This window comes from Pseudozyma flocculosa (assembly GCF_000417875.1).
Source record: "Pseudozyma flocculosa PF-1 unplaced genomic scaffold scaffold00020, whole genome shotgun sequence".
Lineage (NCBI taxonomy): Eukaryota > Fungi > Basidiomycota > Ustilaginomycetes > Ustilaginales > Ustilaginaceae > Pseudozyma > Pseudozyma flocculosa.
In genome coordinates this window covers 195,238-215,116 of record NW_006920888.1, presented here as the reverse complement: position 1 = coordinate 215,116, position 19,879 = coordinate 195,238, and the positions used below count along the sequence as shown (strand labels likewise).

Genomic DNA, 19,879 nt, shown 5'->3' with positions numbered 1-19,879 from the left:
CCCGGCTTCCTCGTCGCCCTCGAACGTCGTCGCTGCCGCCGCCACGGCCGCCGCGACGAGCGGCAAGTACGCACGCAGCCTCACGGCGCTCGACGAGGCGCGCGCCGAGTCGAAGCGCGTGCTCGACGCCCTCGCCGTCGCAGCCGCGGCAAAGGGCAAGCCGTCCAAGCAGGACGGCACCACCGCCGCCGCATCGCTGCCAAAGCTGGCGTCGAGGTGGCAGGACAAGACCGGCCTCCAGGTCTTTGCGCAGCGGCTGGCGCGCGATGCGGTGCGCGTCGAGCAGACGGCAGAGAAGCTGCAGAAGGCGCTCGGCGCTCAGGCATAGCACGTCCAGACAGCTCACGCACAACAGAAGGACAAGGCAGGCAGCCAGGCAGCCAGGCAGGTAGATTGGTATATCGGGACGAGGGCTGCGTCCGTGGAGCTGGGAAGCGGTGTATAAGGGGCTACATGGCGGGAAGGGCAGCGCGCGTATGCGAGGGGACGTGGGCGACGCTGGTGCAGCAAGGGAACGGAGGTGGGTGGGGCGGAGGCTAGAACTGGTGGTCGAGGTCCATGACGTCTGGTTGTCTTGCCGACGTCGTCGTCGTCGCCGCTCCCGACGACGTCTCTCTGCGGCGTCGCTGCTGCTCAACAAAGCCGTCGTCATCGTCGAACCCGGCAGCGTGCTGCCTCTGCCTGCTGGCGTCGTAGGCGTCGAGCCTCGCCGCCTCTGAGCGCGGCGGTGCAAAGAGGGACCGTTCCGGGTCTTCGGGCCCGTCAAAGTCGGAATCGGAGCTGTCTCGTCTCTGCCTTGAGCCAGATGTGGATCGAGCACGGTTTGAGGGCGAGGCCGAGTGCGGGGTCGCGTGCGAGAAGACGGGCGCGCCGCCGGTCAGTTCCCGATCCAGCTCGTCGCCGTCAAGTGGTGTGGTGCGCGATGCGTAGCCCTCGTCGGCGGCGGCTGCGTCGGCGTGGAGCGAGGTGGCCTGGCTCCTCTTGCTGCCGAGGCGCGGGATAAGCCGCTTCTTCCTCGACGCCGTCGAGCCGTACCCGTCCTGTGCGTCGACATCGCCGTAGGTCTCGGCGTGCGAGGGCGTGGGCAGATCCGGATTGTAGAACTCCTCCTGCAGCACGGGCTGCGAGGGCGTGCCCCGTACCGGCTCTCCGCGCTCGTCGAGGGGCGGCAGTTCGACGATGCGGCCCTGTTCCTCGTCCCAGGCGACGCGCCTCTCGCCGTCGCGGTCGCGGTACTTGCCCACCCACGCCCTCTTCTTTTCCTTGCGCTTGTAGCCCGTCTCGTCGACGAGGCCGTAGCGCCGTGCCCACTTTGGCGTGCGCGCCGCATTGTCGTTGTTGCGGATGTTCTGGATAAACCAGTTGTGGATCTGGCCCGGTATCCAGCCGGCCACGGTGAGGGGAATGTTGATGGCGAGGTCCTTGCCCACGCCGAAGCGCACCAGGACGGCGATGGGCGGCAGGATGAAGCCGAGGATCCAGATAAAGGTGGTGAAGCCGTGGTGCGCCTTGGGCGTAAAGTCGATCTTGCCGTTCTCCTTGCGCGGGATGCCGTTTCGTAGCAACTTGGACATTGGTGGCGAGGTGGTGCGCAGGTAGTTGCTGCCGGGTACGCGGGGCAGGCTAGGTGAGGTCGGCGTCGGGGGTGCCAAGGGGGATGCGTGTGGCGCGGGTGGCGTGGCCGTGTGTGGCGGGCTAGCGTTCGTCTATGAGTCTATGAGGAGAGCAGGGATGGTCGAGGCAGGCGCAAACGAGGGCCGATGGGCTGGATCCAGCGTGAGGGTCGAGCGGTGCGCTGTAGCGATGAAGGGTGATGGTGGCGAGGGAAGGTTCGGCGGCGAGGAGGGCAGAGGAGGAAGGAGGAGCTGATGGCCAGATTTAGCCAGCCAGCCAACCAGCCTGCCTGCTGACGCTGCGTGGCCAGGCCAGGCCAGGCAACCGGCGGCGCCAAGACGAGGCCGGATGTCGGTCGCAGCGCTTGACCGTGGTCGCCCGCTCCTGCTTTGGACCAGGACCAGGCCCGACCCGATGGCATGAGTGCGGGCTGGGCCGAAGACGACGTGCGTCTACGACGACGGACGCGGGACGGTGCACAGCGGGAAGGAGGGGGGGCTGAGGCGATGGTCGAATGACGGGAGAATGGGGTGGGCAAGCGAGACGGTTCTCGCTTGCGACGACGGCCACGGTATCATGCTGCTGGCCCAGTGTAGCCTAACCAAAAGCCTGGCCTGCCCTCCTGGCCTGGCCTGGCGTGATCTGCCTGCCGTCCATATGGGCCCCTGAGGGCGTGACCCGACGGAGAAACGATAGGATGGGAGGAGGCGCCAAAGGGGTAGGGCTGTGGAAGCCGTGAGCTGAGGCAGGCGAGGATGGAAGAGGCGGGGGATGTCAGGCCGTCAGGGCAGGCGTCGAGCGGAGAGAAGCCGCCAAAGCATGCAGCGCCAGCGTCATTCTACAGCCGCCGCCGTTTGGCCAAAGCCTTGGCAAGCGCAGACAGACGAGGCAGGGCAGAGCAGGGCGAGCGAGAGGAGAGGCGAGGCGAGCCGAGGCGAGGCGAAAGTGACGAGGCGAAAGAGAAAAAGCCGTCCCCGCCTGCCTTCCCGCGTGGTTCCTGGATTCGGATTTACGGGTCCGACGGGCCACCACCACCCGCACCCGCTCCACCACCAGCGCCGGGCCAAAAGGGGACCGCTGCTGCACCTTAACTTTTGCCATCAGCCCGCGCTACACCTGCTACGCTCTGCTTTTCTGGCAGGCTTCGAGGGACAGCAATGGGTCGATTGGACATGCGCAACCACAGGGGGGAGGCGAACAGTGAAAACGAGGGGGGGGGGGGGTGGGATCGATACAAAGTACACGCCGATTAAAGGGGACCGCGGAAGAGGGCTAGCTACACGCCGAGGGGGGAAAGGGGGCGAGAGCAGGGAGAGGCGGGACAGGGAGAGGCGGGACAAGGAGACAGCGGGGCCGTCGACCGGCGCAAGAAGGGGGGAATGCTAGGGAGCTGGTACTGTACAAACATGGTGAGAGGGTGGGAGGGCGATCGAGACAAAGGTAGGGAGACACAGAGAAAGAGGGAGACAAGGTATGGAAAGGAGGCAACGAAGCGAAACGAGGGCAAAGCATCAAAACGACGACAGGTGCAAAGCAATGCGAGCATGCAAGCAACCCGCTCTCCACCTGCGAGCCTGGCCGCGAGGCACAAGGGAACGGTGACAGGAAGAGCGTGACCAGGTTGCCGCGAACAGGGCGTCGTAGGTGGGGCCCGGCAGTCGACGGGACAGCAGAGATTGGTGGTGGTGGAGGCTGGGATGGAGGCCAGATCAATGGTTGTAGAGCACGGTTACGCCGACGCCTCGTTAGCGGCGACGGCATCAGGCGCGCCTTCGGCAGCCGCCACGTCCTCGGCCTCCTTGGGCGCGTCCGCGCCATCCGTCGAGGTCGTCGCCGGCTCAGCCGCAGCAGAGGACGAGATCGACGTCGGCTGCTGGGCCTGGCCGTTGGGTTCCGACGGGAGCGTCGCATCGTCGCTTTGGGCGCCACCGCCGCGGCCTGGCGCCGATGCAGTCATCGCCGCACCGCGTCCGCTGCCGCGCGGTCGGCCACGGCCCCGACCGCGAGTGGCGCCCTTGGACGTGGACGCCTTGCCCGCCTCGTCAGAGTCACCCTCGGGCGGGATCGTCGCATGCTCCGAGGCCGGGCTCATCGCCGCGTCGAGCAGCAGCTGCGCCTCGGATAGCGACAGGCTGTCACGCACGCTCTTGCTGGCCAGCGCCGGGTTCGACTCCATCGCTCGGCTGCCCAGGCTGGCCATGGCCTGCAGGGCGTCTTCGGCCTCGCCACCCTGACCGGTGGTCGCGGCGTAAGGCTGCGATGCCGAGCTAAACCCGCCGAGCACGGCTGCAGCCGCCTCTATGGCGTCGTTCGACTCGCTGGAGGAGAGGTCCGGCTGGAAGCTGTGCTGGTGGCTGCTCGCTGCAAGCAGAGCCGCAGCGCCGCCATGCGGACCAGGGAAGCCAGCGGCGTAGTTGGCAAAGCTGCCGCCGTTGCCCCAGAGATTGGCGGCAGGCGCCTGCTCCTTGTCCAGCTGGATGCCAAGCGCATCAGTTCGGGCCGGTTGAGCACCGCCTTGCTGCTGCTGCTGCGCCTGCTGCTGGTAGTACGAGTCCCCAAACTGCGCCTGCAGGGCCGCCTGCGCCAGCGTCATGGCGGCCTCTGCGTCGGACGCGGAGCGGTTCATGCGCGTCACGACCGCCTCGTCTTGGGCGCCGCCTGCGGCCTTTTTGCCGGTGTTGGTGCGCTTGCTGGGCGAGCTCTTGCGGCCGCTGCCGCTAGCCGCCCGCTTCCGCCCTGCCGCGCTGGCCGGGGTGCTCTGCTCGGTCTTGGACGACACGTCTGGCGACGCGCTCGCCTTGGAAATGTCCTCCTCATCTCCCGAGACGTCCTCGTCGTCGTCCTCGTCGTCCTCGGAGCCGGACTCTTCGCCGTCGCTGACGCTCGCGCCGGCTTCGGACGTGCCGGCGTCGGCTGTCTTCTTCTTGCCGACGCCGCGGCCCTTGCCTCGGCTCTTGGGCTTGACGTAGCCCGGCTGGTGGCAGCGGGCGTGGCGGTTGAGCGTCGTGCGTCGGGTGAACATCTTGCCGCACTTGGGGTGCTGGCAGACGTAGGGTCGGCGGCCCGTATGCGTGCGGCGGTGGCGCGCGAGCGAGCTGCTGTCCGAGAAGCTCTTGTCGCACCCTTCGAATTCGCACTGGTGAGGACGCTCGCCCGAGTGGACGCGAGAGTGGACAGTGAGGGCGGACCGCTGGATGAAGCTCTTGCCGCAGCCCGGATACTCGCAGGGGTACGGGCGCTCGCCAGTGTGGATGCGGCGGTGGCGGGCGAGGTCGGAGCGTCGGCTAAACGTCTTTCCGCACGACTCGCACTCATGCAGCTTCGGGCCTCCAGCGTCACTCTCGGTCTTGCCGCGGCTGGGCGAGGCATCGGCATCGTCCATCTTGGCTGCCGTCTTCGAGGTCGAGGCTGGCGTGCTGCTCGCCAAGGCTGCGGCAGCGGCACTCGTGGCTGCTGCGTCGGCAGCGGCGTGGCTGGCCAGCGAGCTCAGCGCATCGCCCGACGCGAAGGCGGATCCGGGCAGGCCGGCGGGGTTGTTGTAGCTGCTGTAGTTGTAGTTGGGGTAGCTCGACGAGGTAGCGCTGGTGGCTGCCTGTTGCGTGGCCTCAGTTGCGTTCGAGGCCGATGCGCCAGCGGCACCCGACGGAGATCCGGCCCCCTTGGCGTCCGAGTCGGTGGCGTTCTTCTTCTTTCGGCCGCGCTTGGCAGGAGTCTTGACTGGCGTTGCCGAGATCTTGGGCATCGACGAGTCCTTCTTGGGGCGCGGTGCAGGGGGCTGCTGCAGCGTAGTGCGATGCGATCCGTCGTCTTCCTCGAGCTTCGGTCGCGCCGAGGAGCCGCCGTCCGGTCCAGAGGACGCCTGCGGGTCGACGGTGGCTGGCGGTGCGTAGGGCGTGGGGCCATCCTCGGGTCCTCGGTAGGGCCGGGCGAATCCGAGGTTGGGCGACTGGGTGAAACCGAGCCCGGTGGCGGGCCTGAAGCTCTGCGCATGCGCCGACTGCGAGTAAGGCGGGAAGCCGTAGGGAGGGGCCCCCTGTTGGTAGAAGGCTGAGGGCGACGGGAAGCGTTCCTCGTTGGAGCGCTCGCCGTGCTTGCTGGACTCCTGGACGGCAGCGGCGGCATTGAGCAGTGCCACCACGCTCTCGGCGTTGCCACTGTCGCCATAGTGCAGGCTAGGATCTCCAGCAGCATGGCCGCCGCCGGTAGCGCCGATGCCAGTGTCGAGGTCGATGGTGGCATAGTCTCGGGCCGCCGAGGAGGCGAAAGGTGAGCTGCGGGCCTCGGTGTACCACGGAGAACCATCGCGACCGGTGTACGAGCTGGTGGCGGCATGACGCCAAGACGAGGCCGGGGGCGTGGCGCGATAGCCGTCGCGGAGAGGGTCGCGCTTGGGGCTGGCCACGTAGGCATCGCCAAATCGCGGCGAGCTGGCGCTCAGCGGCTCTGCGCCCGAGGCGCGGCGGGTATTGCTGGCGGCGATGGCGGAAACAGGGTGGAGATCTGAGTTGGCGGTTGTGGCGGTGGTGGTCGTCGAGGAAGGGGGGGGAAACGCGGAGTGCAGTAGCGGTGAGAAGACCATGTCAGTATTGATGATGCTCGAGGCGAGCGAGAGGAGTTCGGTGGAGGCCGTCATCTTGAGACGAGGCGGCAATTCGTCGATATCGTCGTCGTCGTCGTGGTTCGCGACGGTACGTCAAAGCAAGAGGCGAGGATCGAAGCAGGAGAGAAGCAACGTGGCCGAAGGCAGACCAGGCCAAAGGCGTCGGAGAGAGCTCGAGCAGCGGGATGTGCGGATACCGAGAGGTAGCGCGGCGACGTGGACACGCTCGACGAGGACCACCCGAGGCTAGGTCTGCGATCGACGTGCGTGCAGGGCAGGCAAGCGATGGCGATCGTGCGAGGGGCGAGGGGACGAGCGCAGGACCGAAGGAGAGACTGTCACCGCCTTCGTCGATGATGAGGAAGGAGAGGGAAGTGGTGCTGATGGGGCGAGGAACGATGACGAATGGCGAGGGACTCAGGAGCGGGCGGGTGAAGGGTGGAGGAGGAGGGGAAGGAAGGGAAGGGGGGCAGCGGGTGGTAGGTGCGAGACGGAGGGGCGCAGCTGGACGGGCAGAGGCAGGCGCAGGCGCAGGCCAGGCCAAGCAGAGACAGGCAGGAGTGGGGCTGGGGCCAAGGCGGCGGCAGGCCGACGAGGGAGGGGCTGTCTGGCTGGCTGGCTGGCCGGCTGGCTGAGGAGGGGAGCGGCGAGTGGGCGGGCGGGCCAGGAGGCACGTTCGGCGCTGGTCGAGCCGCACCAGCGCTGAGCCCAGCCAGCGCCGCCCTGACTATTGGCCTGGCCTGGCCTGTGTGGCCGTTTCTTTTTTTCCCTCGCCTGGCCCAACCGCTGGCCCTGGCAGCGAGGACGGGCAGGCGGGCAGGCAGGCGGTGCGTGCGCGGCTACGCGGGCCGGCCGGCTGTGCAGCAGCCTGTGGGCCCGCGCATGGGGCCTCTGCTCTGACGCCTCGGCTGCCGTTTTGGGAAAGCCGAGGCAGGCTGACCTGGCTGGCTGGCCGACCGCATCTCCGCCGCCGCCTCGCGCCTCACGCCTCGCCTCCGCCAGTTCACCAAGACCGCCTGCCAAGCGGCTGGCGCCCGTCGCCTTCCCGCTCGCTGCCAACCCAAATAATGGCACTTGGAGCAAGGTGCGCTCCCACGCCCTGCGCTTGAGCCTTCTGCTGTGGTGGCAGCCAGCAGCATCCGACGGGCTCGCCTCGAAATGGCCTGCCAGCAGCAGGTCGAGGGCCGTCGAGCGAGCATGACATCGAGCAAGATCGTCTCCGCTCCTGTCGGCACCCCTCCGCCGCTGGCCGGGCTTGGCTGGCCGAGCCCGGAGTCAACGAAGCGGGCACCCCAGACAGGACGGCAACTCGCCGACTGAGCCGTCGAGCGGTCGCCGTCATCGCCTGCAGCGGATCCAACCGCTGCTGCACCGCCAGCCAGCCTTTGATGTACCACCGACCACCAAGCGGCCGCGGACCTCACAAAGGCTCGAATAGAAGGGGGCGGAGGAGTTGGGAGAGAAGCGCAAAGCGTGCGACGGCCATACGCAGCGACGCCGTGAACCACGAAGAACCGGAAAACCGAGGCAAAGATCGAGAGCAGCCAGCGGCAGCACCGACAGCGGGCGGGCAAGCAGGATCGGCTCGGGCAAGGCGATGGTGTACGAGCCGTCGTCGAGCACCGCCGGACGCCGCAATGCTGCTCGTCAAGCGTCGTGCTCGGGTCCCGAATCGCTCCGCTGAAAGCTGGGCCGTCTCGTCAAGCCTGAAGCCAGGCCGCCAGGCGATGACCGATTCCAGACCCGTCCCATCATCGCGCTGCCCCTCGTTGACGCCGCACACTCTCCCGCATTTCCGGCTTCTAGCTTGCGACTTGCGGCGACTGCCGCAGTGGCTCAGCCTGGGCACGGAAGCCGGCGAGCCGCAGCGACCGATGTTCCACCGCCACAGAGCGCTGCGCAGTCGCTATCTGCGGACCCCGCAAGGACATGGTGATGCCTCTGCGCTTCGACGTGGCAACAGCCGTGGCAGTAACGCTTGTCGATCGCAAACGCCCCTGCACCGTCAAAACACCCGCGGGAGTGCGAGAAGCTTGGCAGACCCGCCGCAGGGAAGGCAGCAAGATCCAAGCAAGTCCCAGCACGCCGTCGGACGCTGCCGAACCGCAGCGTGGCCACAGGCTCGCCTGCGTTCAGCCACGACCGTGCTCGGCCGGTAAAGGCAGAGCGCCGGCTCCACCAGGCAGAAGCTGATGTGGCTATGAGCGCATTGGCGGCGAAGCAACGCCTGGACCTTGCCTGCGGCGAGGTCCAGACAACGACGACTGCCACCAACGACGACGAGATCGACGAACCGACGCAGACGAAGAATCGGGAAAACCGGAAACGGGAGCGTACTCACTCTTTGTATCCAAGGTCGGGCGAAGGGCGGACCTCTCGTTGGACTCTTCGATGTGCGAGTCGGAAGCGTGGCCGTCGGACAGAGGACGCTTGCCGACAATCTGGAGCGCGTTGGTGCTAGCTGGGCCCGCTTCGTCGTCGTCGTTATCGTCTTCGTCGCGATGCGCGTTCCGGCGTGCACGCTTGCGGGCCGAGGCCCTGGAGGCGTCGCTGCGATCGCTGCTGCCGGAAGGTGAGGGCGAACGCGAGCCGCGCGAGTTGGGCGAGGGAGAAGTGGGGCGCGAGGCCGAGGTCGGATAGGCGTTGTGCAGTGCCGATGTAGCGTCACGGCTGAGGGAGCTGATGCGCGGGCTGCCGAGCTGGGAGAAGCGAGCCACGGAGTCGCGGTAGGGCGAGAGGGCGCCGGGGAGGTGATGGGTGAGGAATGGGCGAGGCGAGCCGGTCGGGGAGCTGGTGCCGAGCGGGTGGCTGGACGAGAGCTTGGGCGACGAGTAGGTGTGGTAGGGCCCCGCCGAGGGCGGGAGTATTGGCGGAAGCCGACTCATGTCGGGCTTCGCGTCCTGCGACTGTGTGTACCGAATGGTGTCCGCCTAGGCCGATGGCCGAGGAAGGTGCGGAGGGGCGGCGGAAGCGTATAGCGATGCCTTCGTCGACGATGGAGGGGTTCACGTTTGTGAGGAATGTAGTCACGTTCCTGTCTCCAGCGGTGATTCGACTGGAAAGGCCACTGGAAGGCGCGAATGAGCTGGAAGGGCGACGATCCTCGCGGCAGAGGTTGTACCGGCGTCGCCAAGCGCGGGTACGGGTCGAGTAGCAGGCGTGACAGTGTGGCAGACCCTAGCTGGGTGCTGCTGAACCGGGCGGTAGACGTTGAAACTGCAGACCGGTGATGGCAAGGCTCGACGTCTAGAGCATGGTCCGTGCCTGCGAGTAAGAGTCGATGTCGGCGCGAGGGGCCTTGCTTGCAAAGCGACGTCGGAAAGGGTGGGCGCAGCAGGTGGGAGGAGAACAGAGGGCTGCGTATATGAGTGCAGGCCGATTGCGGATGCAGCCTTGCAGCAGCGGTGTCGGTGGCACAGGGGCCTGTTGCAGGCCGGCCGATGGCGGCTTGTGGAGGAAAGGGAGCGCGTCGGCGTGGGCGGCGTAGGCTGGGCCGTGGCAAAGTGAGGGAGGCGACGAGCGCGTCGACGACCGCGTTCCCAGGGGATGGCGAGCGTATGGCGACGGCAGCGGTGGCGGTGACGGTGGATGGTGGTGGTGTTGGTGGTGGTGGCGGCGATAGCCAGGCAGAGTGCGGATGGCGAAGGGCGAGCACAGGTCAGCCAGCATCTGGCGCGGCGAGAGCGGCCAGGGAGAGGGGGGCCAGGGGGGGCCAGGGCGAGGCTGGTCAGCGGGCGCGAACGGGGCAGCTCGCAAGCAAAGCCAAGAGCCGGGCCCAGGCCAAGCCCGACAAAGAGGCGGCGGGCCCGCGGTAAATTTTTTTTTTTTGGTGCAAAGGCCACCCGCCCTCGCCCCCTGCCAAATTTTGAAATTTTTTTGTCCGCCGCCGTTGGGTCCCCGCACAGGCCGCCCTCTATCTACCCTGGGCTGCCCTGCCTGCCTGCCTGACTCGCAGGGGTCCAGCCCTCATGCGCACTCGAGCGAGCCCAAGCTAAGGCAAAGCAAGCAAGCAAGCAGGCCAGCGGCTGCTGCTGCTGCTGCCTGCTGGCCGGAACGGCGGCTGAAGCTAAGCAAGCTGGACAGCGAGGCGGGCAGGCTAGGGTTCGACGGCTGCAGCGGCGAGCGCGCGCACGAACCCACGCACCTGCCCAGCCTTGCTTGCGCCAAAGAGCCCGTGCGTGAGTCACAGCGGCGACGGACACGCACGCGCGGACCGCACCGACCGAAAACGGCCAGGCCAGGCCAGGCCAGGACCAGGCTAAGGGCAAGCCAAGCCGCCGAGCGCGAGGCGTGAGGAGCAAAGGAGAACGAACAATATAATGATAGACTCGTCTCGTCGAGGATCGCGGCGAAGGGGCAGCCCCTCCCTTTGGCATCTGGCCGTATCAACCAGGGGTTCGGGGAATGGTGCGCGATCCGATGGATCGAGGAGCGCGGGCCAGCAGGGGTGGGTATGCCTGGCTCGATGCGGCCAGACAGGGCGGAGGCCGGCGAGAGAAAAAAATCAATCGGACCCGATCTGGGTCGAGGCTGAGAGGGCGTCCCTTGTCGGATCCGACAGGAGCGGTGCCTGCAGCGGGCTGGCTGGAAGGAAGAATCAGGCCTAGCCTGTTGGGGTGGCCTGGGCCTGCTCGCTGGCCGGCTGGCCAGCTGTCAAAAAATTGAAGCACGTACGGTGGGACATCGCGTGCCAGGTCCGCCTGAGCTGCTCGACGCTTGGGCGCCCTAGCCTCACTCCGAGGTCACCAGCGTCCATCGCCCACCACCATCCTCGCCACCTCGCCCACCATCCTTCCCACCACTTCGCTCGCCCTACGCACACACCGAGGTGTATGCGATCACTGCAGCTGGCTATATCCGTCGCCGCATCCGCCTCTCTCGCCCGCCGCATCGCCGTCCTCGCCCCTGGTGCTGCCAGTCCACCGTTTCCGCGGCCACTTGCTAGACCTCCCGCAACCCTCGCACCTTGGCACCGCACCTTTGCCATGTCTGCCGCACCTGCTGCTTCCGCCGTGCCCGCCGGCGTCGACCCGGATGCGCCCGCCCCCTCGGCCGTCTCCAACCGGCCAGATGTCAACCGCGAGGCCCACTCGTTCTCGCGCGCCCAGCTCGAGGCGCTCATGACCAAGCGCTTCTTCTACATCCAGGCCTTTGAGATCTACGGCGGTGTCGGCGGCCTGTACGACTACGGCCCCACCGGCGCAGCGCTCCAGGCCAACATCATCAACCAGTGGCGCAACCACTTTATCATCGAGGAGGAGATGCTCGAGCTCGACACCACCATCATGACGCTCGCCGACGTCCTCAAGACGTCCGGCCACGTCGACAAGTTCGCGGACTGGATGTGCAAGGACGTCAAGAACGGAGACATCTTCCGCGCTGACCACCTCGTCGAGGGCGTGCTCGAGGCGCGGCTCGAGGGAGACAAGGTCGCCCGCGGCGCCGCCGTCGCCGTCGAGGCCGTCCCCGCCGAGGACGCAAAGAAGAGCAAGAAGAAGAAGGTCAAGACGGCCGCCGTCAAGCTCGAGGACGCCGTCGTCGAAGAGTACACCACGATCCTCGCCCAGATCGACAACTTCGACGGCAAGCAGCTCGGCGAGCTCATCAAAAAGTACGACATCCGCGCGCCCGAGTCGGGCAACGAGGTGTCGCAGCCCATCGAGTTCAACCTGATGTTTGAGTCGTCGATCGGCCCCACGGGCCAGGTCAAGGGCTACCTGCGCCCCGAGACGGCGCAGGGCCACTTTGTCAACTTCCAGCGCCTGCTCGAGTTCAACAACGGCCGCGTCCCCTTTGCCTCGGCCCAGATTGGCAAGTCGTTCCGCAACGAGATCAGCCCGCGCGCCGGCCTGCTGCGCGTTCGCGAATTCACCATGGCCGAGATCGAGCACTTTGTCGACCCCGAGGACAAGTCGCACGAGCGCTTCGACGAGGTGCGCGACATTGCGCTGCCGCTCCTGCCCAAGGACGTCCAGGAGTCGGGCAAGACCGACATCACCACCAAGACGATTGGCGACGCCGTCGCCTCGGGCATGGTCGACAACCAGACGCTCGGCTACTTCCTCGGCCGCATCTACCTCTTCCTCACCAAGATCGGCATCGACCCCAAGCGCCTCCGCTTCCGCCAGCACATGGGCAACGAGATGGCCCACTACGCCTCCGACTGCTGGGACGCCGAGATCCACACCAGCTACGGCTGGATCGAGTGCGTCGGATGCGCCGACCGCTCCGCCTACGACCTGACGGTCCACTCCCGAAAGACGAAAAAGGACCTCGTCGTCCAGAAGGCGCACCGCGAGCCCAAGGTCTACGACCGCCTTGTGGCCGAGGTGGTCAAGAAGACGATCGGCCCGCGCTTCAAGAAAGACGCCAAGATGGTCGAAGAGGCCATCCTCGAGATGGACCAGAAGGCGCTCGCCGACCTGCAGAGCCAGCTGAAGAACGGCAAGGCCGAGCTCAAGATCTGCACGGGCCAGACCTTTGAGCTGACGCCCGACGTCGTCAGCGTCGAGATGAAGACGATCCGCGAGACGGTGCGCGAGTTTACGCCCAACGTCATCGAGCCGTCGTTTGGCATCGGCCGCATCTTCTACTCGCTCCTCGAGCACAGCTTCTGGGCGCGCGCCGAGGATGTCGACCGCGGCGTGCTGTCGCTGCCCCCGCTCGTGGCGCCCATCAAGGCGCTCATTGTCCCCATCTCGAGCAACGAGAAGCTGGCGCCGCTCGTCAAGCAGGTGTCGCGCAAGCTGCGCTCGGCGGGCGTGGCGAGCCGCGTCGACGACTCGAGCGCCACCATCGGACGGAGGTATGCGCGCAACGACGAGCTCGGCACGCCGTTTGCGTGCACCCTCGACTTTGCCTCGCTCAGCAAGGGCACCATGACGCTCCGCGAGCGCGACACGACGGCGCAGCGCATCGGGCCCATCGACCAGGTCATCGAGGTCATCCGCAGGCTCTGCGACGGCAGCCTTACCTGGGAGGGCGCCTGCAAGGAGCTGCCCGAGTACAGCGGACAGCAGGACGTCGACGAATAGACGCGCACCGTCTGTCTGGCCTCGCCATCCCCTCTTTCTCCCCTTGTCGACTAGATGCGCGTGTCACCGGGATGCGGAATGCGATTTGCCGTCGGATCGGCCGGCGAGGGACTTCGGAGGTCGTCGACATGCGGTGATGGCGATGCGCGAAATGAGAGGGACTGGTATCTGTGCGGTGGACGTGCGGGGGTATGTAGGACGAGGGAGTCTGAGGAGCTGGGGAGGGAGATCTGAGGGCTGAGAAGGGATGCTTGTGCTGGGTCATTCTTGCGCTAGGTCAAAGGTCGACGACCACGGGTCGAGGAGGATCGGGTGCCGTCCTGGCGGCAGACGCGCCTACCCGTTGACGGCGCGACCCAGAAGCCTCTTGGCCGCATCGACCAGGCTGAACTCGTCGCCGGGCCGGGTGGTGCCGGCCTCCTCGAGCTTGTTGTGATAAGGGGACGTCGTAGCGAGCAGCTTGTCCATGGGCTCGGCGACGCCCTATCGATCGATGAAGGGGTAGACCGTGGCGTCGCATCCTCGCACCCGCAGAGTGGGGCACGGCACGTGGCGGTCGAGGCAGAGCGGGGCTGAGAAAGGCTCGGATATGACCTTGATGCGGCTCGAGATGGTGCTCTCGTCAAAGTCCGTCTTGGTGCCTGGCTCGAGGACGATGCTGAAGAGCGGTGGTCGCCCTGTGGGTTTGGCAACGATGGACTCGAGGCCAACCTTGGAATTGGCCAGCGAACCGACGCGCGGGCCATGGAAGCAAGCCTTGACCGCGCTGGCCTTGGTCTTGTAATTGGCTTGCCAGGCGACGTACGACATGTGGCCCGCCGCGGCATCCTCTGGGATCGAGGAAATCGTCGATGAGCTGAAAACACCGGCGAAGATGGTGCAACTGCGTCTGTGCGCTGAGCTGTTCCAGCAGGGTGCATTTGTCGATGGCCACATTGGCGATCCTGGCCGTCTTTGCCTTCGGCGGCTTTGATCAAGCCCGGATAGACGACGCGAAACCGGTATTCCATCCACCTGACAAGGTCGCCACGGTGCTCTGAGCCGAAGCGAGCTACTTCGCGGGAGAACTGATCAGTCTGGTCGTCTTTCGCGGAGGGTGCTGGACTAGTCTGAGGTCGGACAACGCCGTGCTGTAGAAGCCAGTCCAGCAAGGCCGGCCCGTTGAGGTCCTCAGAACGCTTCCTTCGCTCGTGTAAACGTTGGAAGAGCTCTTGGGAATCCAGAAGGCGCAAAGGTCGGCCATCGCTGTCCTTGAGGCGTTCAGAGAGGCCATGGGGCGGCGTCTCTGTACGGTGCCACTCATATGCTGCCAGCCCGATGAGGTGGTAGTTGAGCGCTCCATGTACAATCGTTTGGCGCCAGTCGAGCTCCTGTTCGGATGATATAGGGCCTGTGACGTTCGCGATCTTTGCTTGGAGTTGACCTAGCTGAAACAGGAGGGTGGCTGCTGCGGTGCTCGAGCTCAACAGCTTGTCGCAGGCTTGGCGGAACTCTTCCGATCGAGAGAGCGTGGCCGGACCTGTCGCCGCCGAGGCGGATGGGCGGGGGGTTGCAGAGGAATCGGGAGCCGGCGCCTGCTCCATGCCGGTTTCCTTGCCGTGCTTCGTGTTGTTGGAGGCGGTGGTGGTGGTGGGGAGGGAAAGAGTAGACGAGCCACGCCGCGCTTATTAAATGCACGGCCTAGCTGCGGGGTCGGGCAATAGGGGTTGGCGACACCCGATTATGGGGACTGGTTCCAAGCAAGGAGATTGCGTGCGTCGACGCACGTTGTTTCAACTAGGAAAGGGCATTCTATTCGCTACTCAATTTCGGACAGCTAGCTGCTCGAGCCATGTCCGATCCCAACCGCCAGCCCCGTCCAGCGAGGAGCTAGGCAGGGAGAAGCCGAGAGGGGAAGCAGGACAAGGCCTCGAGACTTGGGATGGGGATCAAGAAAAATTGGGCTCTTCGGCCTCTTCTTCCGCCGTCCCTCGCGTCCGCCGTCCGTCCCCTGCGCCTCGTCCTCCCGAGTACCACCATCGCCTCGCCGCCGCGACCCTTTCGCCGACCGCCGCCCGATCAGCCTCGCCGCCAGATGGACGTAGGATCCAGGAGGACGAGGGCTCAGGCCGCAGGGATCCGAAACGATGGCCGCATCGAGATGGTCGGGGGCGAGGCGGCGAGGAGGGCGCCGAAGAAGGAGGGCAAAGGGCCAATAGGGTTTGCGGGGTCGAGGGTGTGCGCAAATCGAGCCGAAACTCTACACCGGTGAGAGGCGGAGCAGGTCGCGGCGACGGCGGTGGGGAAGCTGGTCCCTCCTTCGCCGTCGCGCGCTTCCCGGCCCCATCCTCTGCGTGCTCCGAAGAGACCGGTGTGCGTGTCGATCGCCCGCAACCTCTCGGCGCGCCTTGCCCGGCTTCCTCCAGACACACTCCTCTCCGCAACGCCTTCGACCGCCTCGATGCAGCGCTGTCCGGTCGCGACCTCGGCCTTGCTCCTCGAGCCCCACCGCCCGTCTGGCAGCGAGACCGATGGTGATGGACGGTGGTCGACGTGTCGCGACGACAATGCGATGGCAGCCGGGGTCCTTGGTGGCGATGACGAGGACGAAGGGGGGAAGCTGAGCGGGAGGGAGGTGAGAGAAGAGCAGAAAGAGACAAGGCGGCCTCGACGAGAGGGCCCGCATCATCGAGGTCAGATGACCTCTTCACCTACCGTCCGCCTGTGGCCATTCGGGGATTGTGCCTCCAGGTGCGAAGATCCCGCGGTCCCAGCCGACGATCTGAAACCGAAGCCAAGACCCCACCGCCGCTTCGACAACCTTGGCTGGGCCATTCGCCTCCGGTCCTGGTGCCGTCCGTACCTGGTCCTCCGTGCCCCTTACCCTTTGCAGTTGCCCGAGAGAAAGACGAGGAAGGCTGTGGGACGAGTCGCCGTCGGGTGGTCGGATGTCGAACACGAGATGCCGCACGCCAGACGGAGTCAGAGGGCCGCGCTCATCCCCCCTTTTTTGTTGATCGCCGCCGTCCCGTGCCCGCGAGCTACCCCGACCGCCTTCAAGGAGATGGACGAGGAGCAAGGCAGCAGGGACACGGCAAGGTGGAAAAGAAGGGGACGGGGAAAAAACCACCTTTTCTGCGCACGGTGCCCATCGAGATGGTACCGCGCGCACTCTCCGCCGTCGCGAGGGACAGAGCGGAGATGGCATTGGGGGGGGGCTGGCAAGGCGCAGTGACGCTTGAAAAGGGCCTCTCCCAACCTGCTGGGCGAGGGTTCAAGGGCGATGCCGTCGGATTGGATGCGTGTCGCGCCCATCGCTCCGGTCCACACCTCCCTTTCTCAAGGGATCGGAGGTGGAACGCAGAGGACAGGCGCCGAGGATGACCATTTGCCTGGCCGCTGGGGCCGGCAGGCGATCCCGCCTCCCTGCGAGCTAGCACGCCGGCCGTCGCATGCTGGAGGGGCACGCTTCCCAAGATGCTCGTACCACCCCTTGGCTCGACCCCGCGACGCGCGAGCAATCGCTACGTCGGGGGGAGCGTCGAGGGCAGGCAAGCATCTGCGGCCGAACGCGGTGCGGGCCCTTTTGAAGCAAAGGGCTACCGCGCCGCCGTGTCGGGACCGAATCCGGGGATGATGAACTTAGGGTTAGGATCGTCCTTCACCGCTTCAAAACCGGGGGTGCGGGCTACCGAGTGTGCAGTGGCGACCTCGACGCTGGGTCGCGTCGCCAGTTCCGAGAGGGGACCCGAAGCAGGGAGAGCGGGGGAAGCGAGCAGGCACCTCGCCGCTCCGCCTCTGGTTTGACCAGATGCAGGCGGCGGGAGGCCGTGTCGACTCCGCTCCGCTCGCCCGCGGGCCAAGACGCCTCGTGGTGGAAACGCTGCTCCTGCGGCGGGCGAAGGATCGAAAGAGCTCGGGGGAGCGCTATAGCCCTGCTCTGTGGCGGCGGCGGCGTCTCGTGTCGGATGTCCTCTTCCCTACTCGCGGCTCGTCCGTTCCTCGTCTCGGGCATCTGCGTGGGGCGACGGAGGCACGACGGACGCACCAGGACCTTGCCCCTCTTGGGAGCTGGGAGCTCGTGGCAGGTGTGCGCTCAGAAGCGGCGGCGGAGAGGATCGGGACGGCCGGCTGGGTGGGTCCACCCTTGTCTGCACTCCCCGAATGACGGCGGCCGAGGGCGAAGGGGTGATCGTCATCCCTGCGACGATGACTTCCCGTGGCGGCGGGAAGTGAGTGTGCCTGTGCCTGTTGCGTGCGAGACCGGGCGGAGTCAAGAGCAAGAGCCACAGGTGAGCTGGGAGACGGGCAGAGTGCAGCAGCTGCGTCCGGGATCGGGGCAAGGACTGGGTCGCGCCATCGGCCGCATGTTGCCGTCACTCCACTTGCTCACGTTGTGGGATCTGTCGTGGGACGAAGAGTGCGACGCGAGGTCAACGGTCGTCGTTCGTGGCAGTCTGAAAAGCAGATGAGACCAGTCGCATCGGCTCACTATTTCTTGAGGGGAATCGCTTTTGTGTGTTGAAAGTTGAATGGTGTGACGCTCCTTGTCTACGGCCGATGCGGGTTGCTGAGACGCTGCCGTAGCCTCTGCCTAGCTGACGGTGAAGCGCTGAGACTGTCTGCCTGCCTCCTGGTCGACGGAGGTGTCTCTGCAGGTGGGCAGGATGGCGGAGCGCGACGTGCAATGGTCAGTACAGGTCGCTTCTCGCTGCATCGAGCCGGAACCCGCCCGGACGCCCCCGGACTCGGCGCCACGCACCTCCGGATCTCCCAGACGTTTTCGCTGCTTTCCGGGCCCAGGCGCTTGGTGGCCGACTTTTGCGCCTTGCGGTGGATCCACGCCTCGTACTTTTCCTCCTGCGACATGCCCTTGAGCGTGAGGCAGAACTTGAAGTCGTCGAGCTTGTCCTTGCAGTCCTGGCCCGTGCCGAAGCGGTAGACGGACTTGATCTGCGGGCCGAGCGCTGCGTGCATCCACAGGAAAGCCGACGTGGTTCGATGCGAGAAGGAAATCCAGGAGTAAGAAGGCTGTCGAGCAGTCCGACCGCTTCACAGACGAGGCCGGCCGGACGGCCGGCACGCGAGCACCCACCAAAACACGAGGCCCAGCGGTCGAAGCAGTTGGTGCAGCTCGGCATCTCATCGAGCGCCACCGAGGCGCGGTGGAAGGCCTTTTCCTCTTCGACGACCTGGTCAAAGGTACGCGACATGGTGGAGGTGGTGTACAGAGAGGGGCAGAAGCGTCGAGATCGAGGAAGTGGTGGTGATGGTGGTGACGGGGGGTGGGATTGAGGGCGTCGAGCGCGACCGCCCCGAGTCCAAAAAAGGCAAGCTCGTCCTGGCCTAAAGGCCAGCCGCTTTGCATCCGCGCGTCGGACCCGTCGCGCTCCTCTGCTCACCGCCCGGCCTGCCTGACCTGGCCTGGATCCCTGCCTCACGCAGCCGAGGACTTGCGGCCACTCTCTTGTGCGCCTGGGGAAACAGCACCAAAAATACAAAAGAATTTGTGACAAGAGTGGGATTCGAACCCACGCCCGAAGACAGCGGTGAACTCAAGGAGCTCTGGATTTCAGAATGACCTGAACGCTGCGCCTTAACCACTCGGCCATCTTGCCCGATCGATGTTAGTCTAGCTCCTTTTAACATCATATGATATCTGGTCATTGTGCTGAGGGCCCAAAGAAGAGGCAACGCCTGATCGCGCCCAGGTGGCGGCTGCTTGTCGGGCCTGCCTGTCCAGCCTCGTCCATTTAGTGTCTGGCCGCGGTCAAGGAAGACCGACACACGGGCAGCCTGGGATTCCAACTGAACCGCGGCTGAAGACGCCTTCAAACCTCTCCTAGACGACGAACGACGCGGCCGCCGTTGTCAAGCTGGGACGATGACGGAAATCTGGCTGTGTGTGCGTGTGTGTGGATTCGTATGGTATGCCTTCGATCTGCCCTGCCCTCTGGAATGTATGACTGTACAACCACTGCCACCTTTGCCCCGCAAGCTGCCGTACCACTATCACCATCACACGCCCCGTCACTTGAGCAGGCCGAACCAGAGGTCGGGCCTCTCGACGAGCTGCTTCCACCTGCCGACGAAGCGGGCGAGCTCGACGCCCTCGAGCACGCGGTGGTCGCCCGTGAAGCTGACGGGCATGATGAGGCGCTTGACGATGCGGTCCTCTTCCTCGGGCGACAGCGAACCCTTCTTGTACCCGGGCACGTCCGACGCGAACCGCGGCTGGTGCCGCGACCTCCCCATGGCTCCGATGGCCAGCTGGCCCGTGGGCGGGATGAGCGGGTGCGTGTAGGTGCCCCCGACGGTGCCGATGTTGGACAGCGTCACCGTGCCCGTCGCCCGCAGGTCCGACGGGCTCAGCCCGCTCCGCGATGCCGAGAGCGTCTGGAGGCGCGTCACCGAGGCGGCGATGTCGAACACGCTCTGGCGGTCCACGCCGGGCAGGCAGGGCGTGAGCAGGCCGACGCGCGACGAGAGGGCAATCGAGATGTCGTGCGAGGCGCGGCGGTGCAGCTTGGCGGCGCTCGAGACGGCCTTGGCGTCCATGCCGGCCGCGTCGGCGGGCAGCGAGAGCGTCGAGCGGAAGAGCGGGTGCTCGTCGAGGGCGAGCGAGAGCGCCTTGAGCAGCAGCGGCAGCAGC

General features: G+C 66.1%; 8 protein-coding genes across 8 annotated transcripts in view; 2 read left to right on the top strand and 6 right to left on the bottom strand.

Annotated features, from left to right (window-relative positions):
- PFL1_05513 (uncharacterized protein) overlaps positions 1 to 328 on the top strand; it is a gene marked incomplete at both ends in the record, with an annotated part of 1,847 nt that extends 1,519 nt beyond the window's left edge. The window contains one exon of the mRNA XM_007883049.1: positions 79 to 328. Coding sequence (XP_007881240.1) covers positions 79 to 328 — 250 coding nt within the window. The remainder of the gene's footprint in view (positions 1 to 78) is intronic.
- Positions 329 to 536: 208 nt separating this feature from the next.
- PFL1_05512 (uncharacterized protein) lies at positions 537 to 1,574 on the bottom strand (the record flags this gene model as incomplete). The annotated part of the gene is made up of 1 exon (XM_007883048.1): positions 537 to 1,574. One exon carries the CDS (start codon positions 1,572 to 1,574, stop codon positions 537 to 539), a length of 1,038 nt encoding a protein of 345 aa, XP_007881239.1.
- A 1,769-nt stretch (positions 1,575 to 3,343) lies between these two features.
- Positions 3,344 to 6,247, bottom strand: PFL1_05511 (uncharacterized protein; the record flags this gene model as incomplete). The annotated part of the gene is made up of 2 exons (XM_007883047.1): positions 3,344 to 6,083; positions 6,165 to 6,247. 2 exons carry the CDS (start codon positions 6,245 to 6,247, stop codon positions 3,344 to 3,346), a joined length of 2,823 nt encoding a protein of 940 aa, XP_007881238.1.
- Positions 6,248 to 8,412: 2,165 nt separating this feature from the next.
- PFL1_05510 (uncharacterized protein) lies at positions 8,413 to 9,099 on the bottom strand (the record flags this gene model as incomplete). Its single annotated transcript, XM_007883046.1, has 2 exons — positions 8,413 to 8,452; positions 8,588 to 9,099. The coding sequence occupies 2 exons, from the start codon at positions 9,097 to 9,099 to the stop codon at positions 8,413 to 8,415; spliced, it is 552 nt and encodes a 183-aa protein (XP_007881237.1).
- Positions 9,100 to 11,199: 2,100 nt separating this feature from the next.
- Positions 11,200 to 13,248, top strand: PFL1_05509 (uncharacterized protein; the record flags this gene model as incomplete). The annotated part of the gene is made up of 1 exon (XM_007883045.1): positions 11,200 to 13,248. The coding sequence occupies one exon, from the start codon at positions 11,200 to 11,202 to the stop codon at positions 13,246 to 13,248; it is 2,049 nt and encodes a 682-aa protein (XP_007881236.1).
- A 336-nt stretch (positions 13,249 to 13,584) lies between these two features.
- Positions 13,585 to 14,058, bottom strand: PFL1_05508 (uncharacterized protein; the record flags this gene model as incomplete). The annotated part of the gene is made up of 2 exons (XM_007883044.1): positions 13,585 to 13,731; positions 13,777 to 14,058. The coding sequence occupies 2 exons, from the start codon at positions 14,056 to 14,058 to the stop codon at positions 13,585 to 13,587; spliced, it is 429 nt and encodes a 142-aa protein (XP_007881235.1).
- Positions 14,059 to 17,821: 3,763 nt separating this feature from the next.
- Positions 17,822 to 18,440, bottom strand: PFL1_05507 (uncharacterized protein; the record flags this gene model as incomplete). The annotated part of the gene is made up of 3 exons (XM_007883043.1): positions 17,822 to 17,879; positions 17,990 to 18,194; positions 18,323 to 18,440. 3 exons carry the CDS (start codon positions 18,438 to 18,440, stop codon positions 17,822 to 17,824), a joined length of 381 nt encoding a protein of 126 aa, XP_007881234.1.
- An 817-nt stretch (positions 18,441 to 19,257) lies between these two features.
- Positions 19,258 to 19,879, bottom strand: part of PFL1_05506 (uncharacterized protein) — a gene marked incomplete at both ends in the record, with an annotated part of 2,892 nt that continues 2,270 nt past the window's right edge. Inside the window, one exon of the mRNA XM_007883042.1 lies at positions 19,258 to 19,857. Coding sequence (XP_007881233.1) covers positions 19,258 to 19,857 — 600 coding nt within the window. The remainder of the gene's footprint in view (positions 19,858 to 19,879) is intronic.